We start from the raw sequence: 13357 nt of genomic DNA on the forward strand, positions 1-13357 counted from the left end.
TCGATCAAAAAGACCAAAGAGTGTCAGCAGAGTTCCATATACAGTAACCAAAGCCTAAATTACTTGTTTTCCTTAACTGTACATAAAGATCTGCAGTTTTAAAGAAATCTTATGTTTTACCTAATTCCAACCACTTAGACTGGACAGTATAGTGACGATCTCACTTCTTGTAAGTCGGCATTCAGTTCCTGACCAGCCAAGTGGTTGGGCACCATTCCTTTACGCCATCCTATCTTGAATCTTATCTTCATATTCCTTCCAAGTACTATATAGATGAAATTGACTTAGCACCTTCTCCTTATAATTACGTTACTTGACTTTATTATTCAACTTGCTGGTGAATCTGGCTGAACTGTACCCATCAATAGAACATTGTGTTGTAACACTATTGAAATGTAGCCATTTGTAACGATCACTGTAATGGTTGCTGTAACTTGTAACTCTTTTAGGCTGTAATTATTGTATGGTAAAACCTGATGAACTGGGAAAGAGTCCGCCCTCACAGCAGAAAATGCTCAAACCAGTCATCAGGGGAAGGTAGGGAGAAATGACCAAGATGTTAAAGATATCTTTGCAATTCTTACAGACCAGATGGAAGATAAGGTTACTCATAAAAAAAAAAAATTGCCGCCGCCACCACTCCTGGAATTTTGTTAATGAGGCTAATTGACTTGGAAGGAGACTAGTCAACTAATACCAAGTGTTAGTGTTTGATGTTTTTTATACTTACTGGATGAAAGGAATTCCTTCTGCATTTACTTCATGAAAAACAAGGGAACTATATTGACTCATAAAAATACTCATAAAATCATAGGTGATATCCAAGTCACTCCAAGATCTGACTCAGAATAAATTAAGGAAAAATATCATTTTCAATGTACAGTATGTACCTTTACCTGAATAAATATCTTATCTTATATAAAATACACAGAAGACTAATACAGGTACGCAGTAATTTTATTTAATGCAAAATTAATTAACCCCTAAGCTAGTGGCATCCTATCCTTAGAAACACAGTAATGGAATACAAATTGTACAGGAAACTCAAACAGACAAATACAGTGGTACCTCGCATAACGAATTTAATCCGTTCCATGTTCGTCATGTGAAACGGACGTCATACAAAACGAGTGTCCCCCCATGTAACCAGTGTGATGCACTGTGTTTATTGTGAAATTTCCCCAGAGTGCATGACATCAAATGTTCCCCAAAATAAAATTTTTCTTTGTAAAATGATAAATTACCGTCCCTGAACATGTCTATGTAAAAATAATTACCAAATTCCACTTACTTTGGCTGTGAGGGCGTGGACAAGGCGCTCTGTGACGTCATCAGGGCCTGGTCGCCCGTGTGTGAAGCTCCCAGACACGGTCGCGCAGGCCATTCAAGCACCGCGTGTTGCCACAAATATATTTTCAAATATTTTTTCTATGCATTTCCAATGCGGTTTTATTTGTTTCATTTATCGTATATGATGCATATTTGTGACCTTTACAATATGTATACAGTAGAATGTTCATAATTTTCCATGAAACTGTGATACATGTGTCAGTAATGTGTTCACAATAAAATGTTTATTGTCACAATATTACGTGGTAAAAATTCACTAATATTACAATATGTACAGTTTCACATACTATTTACACAGTAACACACTGTATTACACACTCAGTACTTTGGAGGTGCATAATAGTCAACGAAGTAGTCCATGGTACACAGCGCGACTTTGCTCTCCTTGCACCAGCTACAGATAGATTTTTGCTTCCTGTTTCATCGTTATGTGTGCTTGCAAATAACGCACTTGCGTGCACCCTTGGCTTTAGTACTTGTAGGTGGTATGTAGCCAAGCTTGTAAAGCATAAAGTAGTATTGAAACGATTATAGGAAAAGCTCAATTTGTAAGGTAGTCTTGAAAAGATCGCTTTGTAAGGTCCCACACAGGAAGAGATTCAGCTAGCCTCAAAGAGTGTCCATCAGTCAGGAAGAGATTCAGCTAGCCTCAAAGAGTGTCCATCAGTCAGGAAAAGATTCAGGTATTCTTGAAAATATCAATGAACACCACCACCATGGAAGCCGCTAACACTGTTAATCTATGCTACTTGTATCAGATGCATCATCACTGAACGCAGAAAACGATTCATCTATGTATCATCTATATACATTAGAGATGGCAAGGGTGGGGCTCAGAGCTACACCTGGATACGCTTGCTGTATCATCCTCATAGGTGCTGTATCACTGGCATCCGACCGTTGTGTTAAGCCCTTATTGCGCCTAGCTTCACCAATGTTATGACCCTTATGTTCTTCAAACAAAAGGGTCTGAATTGCACCGACTGAGCACAGTCTTTCAACACCGTGTGGGACAGGTGTTTGAGAGCCAGAGGCACGTGTGCCACAAATGGTTGCTCACGCAGTACTAACCCAGCCAGCAGCCCTTGTCTTTCATATTCGTTATGGCAAAAGGTTCGTTCAGTTTTTGTTGGGTAGGCTGCTCCATTATGACAATCTTTCTTTGTTTCAAATGTGTTCCATTTGTTTTGTATTTGTCACTTACGTCTCAATAATGGAGCAGCCTACCCGACAAACACTGAACGAACCTTTATGACATTTGTCCATTTTTCAAATTGTTTCAACAGTTCTTTTATTTTTCGTTTTTTTTTTTTTTTTTAAGAAACATGGAGCAGCCGACCTGTAGACCACCGAACGAACCTTTTTGACATTTGTACTGGTTTTCAAAATTCTTCATTTTTTTTATTATTTACGTTTTTTGTATGTAAGAAACATGGAGCAGCCTACCTGCCGACCACCGAACGAACCTTTTGCTATAAGGCAAATGAAAAATAAATATTGAACACATTTGAAGAAAGGAAAATGTCATAATGGTTTATTCAGTGTATGTAAGGTAGGCTTCTCCATTATTGAGACGCAAATGACAAATAAAAAACAAATGGAACACATTTGAAACAAAGAAAGATTGTTATAATGGAGCAGCCTACCTGCCGAACACCGAACGAACCTTTTTGACATTTGTTGTATATCAGACATTTCATTTCTTTTTTCCTACAAAAACGTCAATGCTTTGCAACATCTCAGTAGTCACCCTTTTATATCCCAGCATCATTAGCATCTTTAAACAAGAACAACATAATTTATGTGCATCTTCGGAGGCGTCTAAGAATGTGCAAGAAGCAGCGCGACCCCACCATGTGGTGTTGACGTTACTCAAACCAGCGTTCGTCATAAGGGACGATTTGACGCCGATCAGGCCGTTCGTTACCCAAAATATTCGTCTTTTGGGGCAATCGTTATGCGAGGTACCACTGTACTTTTATACTGCTTCTCAGCCGGTGTTGTGCCCCCCCCCCTCCGATTGATCACCCAACCCCCTGATCGATCACCCCACCCCTCTTACCTGGCCTTAAGCAACGTTGGATACTTGGTCACAACAGTACTGAGAAGTTCACGTGATGTGTCCAAGTTTCCTGAAAGAAGTTCTTGCTTGGATTACACACACAGTAACTCACATTCACATTATATGCAAAACAAAGCACTGCATAATTGCTTCCAAACGGAAACTAACAAGCTGTGAGGGGAAAAAAAATTAACAATTAAAATACAATCCTGATAACTAGCAACCAATAACAGTAGATGGCACTTCGTTTCAGAACAGGAACAACGATAAAAAGTAAAAGAATGGAAAAACAATCAAATAACCTTAATCAATTCTCTCTATGACTGGTTAATTTAATATTGAGCCACATCATTGTTCTCATACTGTATTGTACCATACAATCATATATTAATGGTTGGTTAAATTGTATACATTAGTTATAGGCAGTTGTACCAATCAAGATAAAGTAATTATCAAATGGAGGCTATATTGTAAGGTAGGGCTTTATTATTACTGTATTAGGTTCATTATTTTGTTAATATTTTCCGATTCATCCAAGCATCTTCAGAATTTTATTATAAAAGATGAAATTGACACAAGACCTGTAATTACACAGAACAAAGATTTCATAGTGCTTCAGTTATCATGATTGCTTTAATTAAATAAATACCTTACAATTAATTAATTAATGAATTAACCCACCATTCCTTACAATATATTACCTTCAGTGTCGCAGAAGTTCCTACTACTGTATATATTATTCAGATGTCAATACGAGAGCAGAAAGACGCAAGACGAATGACAACAAAGGGAGCAGATAATTTGGGAATTTTATCAAGGGCAACACAACTAACGCTCAGTGGTTAAGCAAAATTTCCAATCGTCCTGACAATCATAATATTCTACAGTGAGGGGGCATGACTGTCAGTGGGACAATGCACTTTTGGCAGTAGGGTGAAGGTCTTTGTTCCAATAAGTGCCTGAAAATTAATTGTGTGGAGGCCAATTAGTGCTCATGAGTTAATTATGTGAAGCCAATCAGTGCCCGTTAGTAAATTGTGTGGGGGCCAATCAATGTCCGTGAGTTAATTGTGGAGCTAATCAGTGCCCGTGAGTTAATTGTATGGGGCTAATCAATGCCTGTGAGTTTGTGTGTGGCTAATCAGTAACTGTGAGTTAATTGTGTGGAGCTAATCAGTAACCGTGAGTTAATTGTATGGAGCTAATCAGTGCCCGTGAGTTAATTGTGTGGGGCTAATCAGTGCCTGTGAGTTTATTGTGTGTGGCTAATCAGTAACTGTGAGTTAATTGTGTGGAGCTAATCAGTAACCGCGAGTTAACTGTATGGAGCTAATCAGTGCCCATGAGTTAATTGTGTGGGACTAATCAGTAAACGTGAATTAATTGTGCTGGGCTAATCAGTAACCATACGTTAACACTTTCACGTTCCCAACGTGCGCGCCCCAACCCACCCCAAGGTGGGCCTGGCATTTCCTATGAGCATGCACCCACACTAAAATGTGCATACTCTTTTTCAGTTTTCTAACGTCAATTTTCATGTTACATCATTTGTTTTGGTATCAAATTGTTCCCAATAGAATTCTCTAAATGGATATATACATACAAGGTAAAAAAAAAAAAAAAAACGGCATGCCACCTGCAGCAAACCCGAAAATTGGCCAAGCTTCACCTGTGAGTGAGCACCCATCTGCACACCTAACACCCACACTAAAATGTGCAAACTCTTTTCAGTTTTTCACGTCAATTTTCGTGTTACATCATTCATTTTGGTATCAATTTGTTTGCAAGAGAATTTTCGAAAGGAATACATGTATATAAGATAAAAATAAACAGGCGCGCTACCCACAGCAAACTAGAAAGTTCGCCGAGTGTTACACATGAGCAAGCACCCATCTGCACACCAACACCAAAATATGTATACAGTACTCTGTTCAGCTTTCTCACCTCAATTTTCATGCTATGTCATTCAATATATCAAATAGTTCACAATCTAAAGGCATGCATGTTAAAACTAGTCCCATAATGATCGGAAAATAAATGGAATTTTAACAAATATTTTCATTTTGAATGCAACATGCGTCCCTACCGGACAGCCGTAGAGTTATTTATGGACGCAATATTCGTCCCCGCCAGACAAAAGTGTTAATTGTTTGGGGCCAATCAATGCCCGTGAGTTAATTCTGTGAGCCCAATATGGTGGTTAGAATTCAATACTGGTTGTTTCTTATATCTAACCGTTATAAGATACTGGTAGTTGAATTTTGCTGGGTTCCCAACCATATTAGAGTTACCTTGATTGAACTTGCGGACACTGTTGCTAAGATGGTCATTTGTGCATGCAACATTTTCCAGACAGGATTTCCTTATTCAGATTTCTACCCATTCTACCAGAGTCCTACCTAAATACCAGAGGCATTTCCCACTTCTCATTTTAGTGGCAGGAGAAACATCACGGCAATAGGCCACATTTGATGGTACATAATTTGTTATTCATATTAGAAGAGCATTTCAAGCTGCAATATCTTGATAAAATCAGGGACAGTATATAAAAATTATGATTAGTATAAATTATTTTCATCGTGCTAATAAGAAAGTATAAAACATAATGCATTTCAGTGTAATTCCAAAACGTTATGCATATTAGTAGTTTCATATGAGTTACACTAGGTACCTACAAATACCCCACTGTGTTATGTCTCAAATGTATTTTATATAAATAAGACTTATTATTATCATTATTATTATTATTATTACTACTACTACTTAGGCAACTCTCAAATGTGTTTAGGGTACAGCGCTGTTTAAAACGTGTTGGAAACTGGTCATATCCCTTATTGAAACACTTTGCAGCATCCTCCTATCTCTGTTCCCACCTTCATGGGGTTGGGAGGCCAGACATGGGAAAAGATTAGCAATCATAATTCTCAATGTCAGAGATAGTACATCTGTATTTAAATCAACTACTAACCTTTCCCAGGGTGCAACCTACAACAGTTAACTAACCCACGGGTACCTACAGTATTTACTGCTAGGTGAACAAAGGCATCAGGTGAAAGGCAACATGCCCAATCATTTTTGTCCTGCCCAGGGACTGAACATAAGATCCTTGATTATGAATTAAGGATGCAGACCACTGGCCACAGGACCCAATAAATGATATCCAGTCATTTATTGTGTCTTCAATTTTAAATTCAGTACAGTAATTAAATTCACACAAGAAGCCAAAATGAGAACAATAGAACATAAGGCAACCAGTACCAAATGTATCGGATTCACCAAGGATTGTACCGAGGGACAAATAACCCCCAGGGATATTAGGAAAACAGACATGCAATCATCCAGAAAATAGGGATGTTCTACAAACTGAGATAAAGTAATTTCTCATAGTTTATTATGGTGGTAGGAGGAAGGGCAAGGGAAAGGTCACTTTTAAGAGCATGCAGTTTATTACCAATAATGCCAGCCCAATGATCCTGCCAACAGTTGTGGATTGTAGAATAAATGGATATTAATCAATGTAGACTCCCATCAGTAAACAGAGCAATGGAGTGAATGCCAAAGGAAAAATGTTTAAGAAAAGGTCATTTAAAACAGCAGAGGGAGTCTAATGGAACAAGACAAGGGAAGATGGTACCAATGTGAATGGAGAATCTTGCAAACAAGCCACCCTTGAAGGAAAATACAGGTGGTGAGAGGAAACAGGGCCTTCCTGAGGAGCAGTGGTCCAATCATGGCACAAGCAGGAGTGAGGATGTTGCAAGAACTGTTTGAAGTAGTGAAGGCAGTAACAAGCACAATGAGAAAGGATGCCAGTTTCAACATATAAGCTCTGGGTGTGGGACGAACAAAAGGCACCAGAGCCGAGGCATGATCAAGTATGGTGCAGAGCATTAAGATGATACTGGGTCAAGGGAGTCTGAGAAATATGTAGAGAAGCCATAATTAAATTTAGACAGAACAAGAAAGGAGTGCAAATAGAGTAATGTATCAAACAGCTCCCAAGAAGACAAGATGTTAAGTAAGGTAAGGACCCTAGAGCTTATAAAATGGAGCTGTAGAGAACTTTAAGTCATGATTAGTGGCCCAAGGCAAAACATTACTGGTTGTGAGCTGGAGCTGACAGTGAAGGAAAGTGTTGTTGTTCCCATGACAGAAGAGGGAGAGATCATCAACATAAAGGGCTGAGACAATGCCAAGAAGGGAAGGGAGACTGTTCAGGGCAACCAGAAAAAGATTAATGCTTAGAAGTCTATCTTGAGAGATAGAGTTCAAGATAGATAACTCTATCTTGAGAGACACTTTCACACTGCAAAAACCAAATTGGGAGGGGAAGAGGTAGCTTTGCTGTTCATGAACCACATGAGATGTACATTAATCATATGTTCAAAGAGCTTGCAGGTACAACTTGTCAGGAAAATGTGACAAAAATAATTAGGGGGAAGTCCTAAAAAATCATTTAATTCCTTAAGGTATTTAATGAAGATATGTTCCAGATCCTGCACTACGGAAAAAATTAAAATATAAAAATGGAAACCACATACAAAACGCAGTCATATCATACCATAGAACGAATAAGCATTGTAAAGGATTTGGGTGTACTCATGTCAGAAGACCTTACCTTCAAAAACACAATAAAGTAGCTGTCACAACTGAAAGAAAAAATAACAGGTTGGATGACACGAACCTTTCAAACTAGAGATGCTATACCAATGCTGATAATTTTCAAGATGCTAGTGCTCTCTACAGTGGAATACTGTTGCACAATCACAGCTCCTTTCAAAGCTGGAGAAATTGCTGACCTGGAGAGCATGCAGAGCTTCTAGCTTTTACTGCTAGAATCCACTCAGTGAAACATCTAAACTATTGGGACCGACTAAAATGCCTAAATCTGTATTCACTAGAGCGCAGGCGGGAGAGATATATAATAATTTACACGTGGAAATATTAGAGGGACTGGTCCCAAATCTGCACACAGAAATAACATCACTTGAGATCATAAGGCATGGCAGGATGTGCAGAATACCCCTATTAAAAAGCAGAGGTGCAATAGGTACTCTGGGAGAGAATGCTATCAGCATCAGACACACAAGATTGTTCAACATGTTTCCACTACAAGTAAGGGGGCATAACTGGCCAACCTCTCACGCTGTTCAAGAGAGAACTTTATAATCACTCCAAAAGATTCCTGATCAACCAGGCTGTGATTCATAGGTCAGGCTGCATGCAGCCCCATCCAACAGCCTGGTTGCCCAGTCCAGCAACCAGGAGGCCTGGTTGAAGACCGGGCCATGGGGATGCTAAGCCTGGAAATCATTGCAAGATAAGTCTCTCGAGTACAAGGTTTCCTAATAGTCTGCCTCGAACCAGTCTTTGGGGAAAAAAGTAGATTTCCATATATGGTTATAGATACGCAGCAAATACTGCAAGGAGCATCTAGTAGTGAATACCATCCATGCCTGCTACCATAGAATTGCAGAGGGACAAGGCAGACTTGAGTTCAGAATGGGTTAAAAAAACCAGTGTTGAATGTAATGAAACGCCATTTTCTGGGTGAGTCCCGGAGGTTCCCCGGAGCTTACTAGGCCGATATGCTAATGTCAGACTTTGGCATCAGTCATGTGTATGGAGTTCTTATGGGTCTACAGGGGACCACGAGCCAGAACCTGGCCCCCTCTAGAGAGGCAAGGGGAGCAATGGCCTATAGAAACCCCCATGTAATTGGAAGCATTCTATGTCTGCCATCGACCGAGGTTAGGCACCCAGAAAGGAAGGCGTCCCAAAACAAACCTCTATTCTGGTGAAAATTGCAACCAAAAGGCGAACGAGTGGATAGAATTCCCCAAACAAAAACAAGCAAACTAGTATGACGTCATCTGTCGTTACGCCGCTGTCTGCGCAGTCCCCCCCTCCCCGGGAAGGAAAAGGGGCAGCCCCAGACCTATCGCACCGGCGATCCACACCCCAGTTCTAAGGTTGGATGTCATAACATGCAAAAAAAACGCTGACCGGAGGGAGGGAGGGATGCTGGGGAGCCTCTGGGACTCACCCAGAAAACGGCGTTTCATTACATTCAACGCTGGTTTTCTGGGGGAAGCCCCTACGGCTCCCCGGAGCTAACTACCCACAAAGGAAAAGCATAGGGACTCACACGGGAGGCGGTTGCTGCTCACTCCTCAACCCAAAGTCGAGACAACTGGCTGCATCCGCCGACCCAAAGCGACGCAGGCCCGACTGAGCCCAGGAACGTTTACAAGGTAGCGAGCAGCCAGGACCCTGTTCGACCACCAAAATCCCCGAGCCCGAATGTCAGCCCAGGACTGTATTGTCAAAGACGGCGGCAAGAGCCGCGAACTTGCGGATGTCATGGGCATGGGGATAGACCGTAGGCTGGCTAGCCTTAATAACCCTGCAGACGACCTGGGAGACCCGCACCCTCGAAAAGGGAAGAAGGGAAACTGGATCAACCCAAAGCGCATCCACGGACACAGAAACCGTGGCGTGCAAATAACGGTGGAGAGCCGCAACCGGACACAAAACATGATGCACTCCCGGCTGAACCAACCAAGCATCAGCAACCCAAGGGGCCCCTCCGGAACGCAGCAGTCTTATTCTTCGCCAGAAAAGAAGGAGAAGGCTGCAGATGAACAAACCAGTCACCCCAACCGAAGGAGCAGAAACCTCTGCGCTGGAGGAGAGCACGAAGCTCACCCACCCAACCCCGAGGCCATTGCCAACAGGAAAAGAGCCTTTGAAAAACAATCAGGAACCCAAGGGGCCACAACAAAACGAGGAGAAGAAAGAAAAGAGAGCACTTTGTTCAGTGACCAGGATGGCTCAGGCGGCGCATGAGCAGGCCGGAGGTGAAACAACACCCGAATACTGAGGAATAACTCCTGGCTCTCGCACCCCTGGAGTACAGCAGCCACATACAAGGCACAGCGCCGCAAAAATACTGGAGCCAGAGCACACAACCGAGCCGATAGCATCAGCCTCAAGAACTGGGGTGTGGATAGCCGGGGCGGTAGGTATGGGGCTGCCCCTTCCCCCTCCCGGGAAAAGGGGCTGCGCAGACAGCGGCGCGATGACGGATGACGTCATACTAGTTTGCTTGTTTTTGTTTGGGGAGTTCTATCCACTCATTCGGCTTTTGGTTGCAATTTTCACCAGAATAGGGGTTTGTTTTGGGACGCCTTCCTTTCTGGGTGCCTAACCCCGGTCAATGGCAGACACAGAATGCTTCCAATTACATGGGGGTTTCTATAGGCCATTGCTTCCCTTGCCTCTCTAGAGGGGGGCCAGGTTCTGGCTCGTGGTCCCCTGTAGACCCATAAGAACTCCATACACATGACTGATGCCAAAGTCTGACATTAGCATATCAACCTAGTAAGCTCCGGGGAGCCTTAGGGGCTCCCCCCAGAAATATCATAATTAGGAAGGTAGAGGCAAGTGCAAAGGTCCAAGGAACAAGACTGAAGAAGGGGCTTACAAGTCAGAAAAGGAGGAAGGTGAGTACTAGTCATTGCACTTTTCAGTCAAATGACTGATAAGTGCAAACTTGGTTTGTTCATGACCAACACCAGATCTGCCAAAAACGAAATCACGGAGATGAAGGGCAGACAATATATCTAGAACAAATTTACTTGCAATCTTATGGATTTTCTTCCATATACGAGGGAGAGGAGTGTCAACAGTAATGCTGGAAACACAGATTCTCCAACTCTCATGTTTAGCTGTATGGATGACCCTATGGGTCACCGTATTCGCCTTCCAAAATAGAATAAAAGATTCAGATGTATTTCAGCATCGGTGCTTCTTCCAGGCCACATACTTACAGAATACTGCACAAGCATGGTATAAATTCCACCAAGGAACACACTTTCACGTACCATGAGAGGTGCAGAGAGGAACAGCGCAGAGAGCACTTTATGTAGATGTCTTGAAAAAGAAAGGAAGAGTGAGAGGAGGGGGGGGGGGGTGACACACACACCAGATGGGCAGGGAAGAACAACACGGAGAGTGAAAAGATTCCAGTCCGCCTTACATATTTGTACTTTCCAGTAAATATGTCCAAACCACACATCAGAAAATAAAGAAACGATGATATTTCGGTTCGTTCTGGACCATTATCAAGTCTTGATAATGGTAAAAAATGAAATGAAACGTTGTAGTTTCTTCATTTCCTGACGTGTGGTTTGGACATCATATCTTCAGCGACATTAATGTGACCCATCGTCTTTCCACCAAATAGTTACTATAAGTAACTTTCAATTTTGGGAGTTTTTCCACAATTTTTCAAAATTAAAATTACATGTACTTAAATTTTGGGAGGATGGGCTGCAGCCAACGACTTTACTCTATAGATTAGACCTATTGCACTTGGGATAAAATCTTAAAAAACCAGCGTTGAATGTAATGAAACGCCATTTTCTGGACGAGCCCCCGGAGACTCCCCGAAGGTATCCAAACTGACAAGCGCCATATTAGTTTGATGTCATCAGTTCCATGAGTTCAATATACCTACCGGGGACCACGAGCCAGAACCTGGTCCCCTCAGAGAGGCTCTGGGAGCTATGGCATATATGAGTGCTCTACATTTAGAGTATGCCACATTTGTCATCGACCGGAGAGGGGCACCCAGAAAGATAGGCGAGACAATACAAACCCCAACTGGTAAACACTGCAACCTAAGTCTGAACAGAGCTAAAGAACTCCCCCTCAAAATAAAACAAACAAGCAAATAATAATCAGACTAGCATGCCCACTCGTTAGTGCCTTCCAACCCCCCTCCAATCCCCCCTGACAGGGGAATGGGAAAGCCCGCTCATCCCCTCAGTTTGTAGCGATGAAAACTGCCAACCAGAGGGAGGGAGGGAGGGAGGAAGGGAGGGAGGGTGTCAGGGAGCCTCCAGTGCTCGCCCAGAAAATGGCATTTCATTACATTCAATGCTTGTTTTCTGTGGGGAGCCCCTTTGGCACTCTGAAGCCAACTACCCACAGATAAGTAAGAGAGGGGACTTACCCGGAAGAAGGCAGCACCACAGGTCTCAAGACCAGTGATGAGACAACAGGTCGTGACAGACATCCCGATGCAACACAAGGCCGGAGAGGGCCTGGAATGTTGACAAGATACCTGGCAGTCAGGACCCTGTTTGACCTCCCCAAACCCCTGTGCCTGAATGTTGACCCAAGACATAGTACTAAACACAGCGGCAAGAGCAGCATACTTGCACTCATCAAGGGCACGAGGGTAGACCGTAGGCTGGCTAGACTTTATGACACTGCGGACAACCTGAGACATGAGAGCCCCTGGAACAGGGAACCAGGGAAACCGGATCCACTTAGAGTGCATCCACCGTCACGGAACCAGTGACCTGCAGGTAGCGACGTAAAGCCACACCTGGACATAAGACACGATGCACCCCAGCCTAACCAACCAAGCATCCACAACCAACGGACCCCTCTGGAAACCAGCCATCTCATTCATCGCTAGAATAGAAAGAGAAGGTTGTAAATGAACAAAATACCTACTCGAGTCAAAAAAGCAGAAACCCCTGCTGGGTCAACTCAGAAGCCTCAGCATGAAAGAAAGGCTCAGCCACCTCCGTGTCTGCATTGAAAGGGGCATGCCCCGAAGCCACCCGAATCTCACTCAGAGTTAAACCCTGCCCCGACTCCAAAACCCCCAAATGTTTGGGAGGGTTTTCCACGGCCCATAAGGTGAATGAAAGTCTACAGAAAGCCTAGACACTGGGGCCAGCTAAGCCGGTAAACCCTGCCGATGCTGGCAAACCGACAGCAAGCAGCCGCTCTAAAGCCGCGGGGGCAACAGTGTACTACCACCACCACAACCTAGGCATAGCCTAATAAGGAGCAAGGCAGGACTCCTCCGCAAACCAGGCAAAAATGATCCCCCCCCCCCAAAAAAAAAAAGCAATAAAACCCCCA

General features: G+C 42.8%; 1 protein-coding gene across 1 annotated transcript in view; it reads right to left on the minus strand.

Moving 5' to 3' along the window:
- The window catches only part of LOC123758422 (uncharacterized), a 156764-nt gene that overhangs the window by 105885 nt on the left and 37522 nt on the right, over positions 1–13357 (minus strand). Inside the window, 1 exon segment of the mRNA XM_069322809.1 lies at positions 3413–3482. Coding sequence (XP_069178910.1) covers positions 3413–3482 — 70 coding nt within the window.

The sequence above is a fragment of the Procambarus clarkii genome, chromosome 11, assembly GCF_040958095.1.
Source record: "Procambarus clarkii isolate CNS0578487 chromosome 11, FALCON_Pclarkii_2.0, whole genome shotgun sequence".
NCBI classification, from domain to species: Eukaryota; Metazoa; Arthropoda; class Malacostraca; order Decapoda; family Cambaridae; genus Procambarus; species Procambarus clarkii.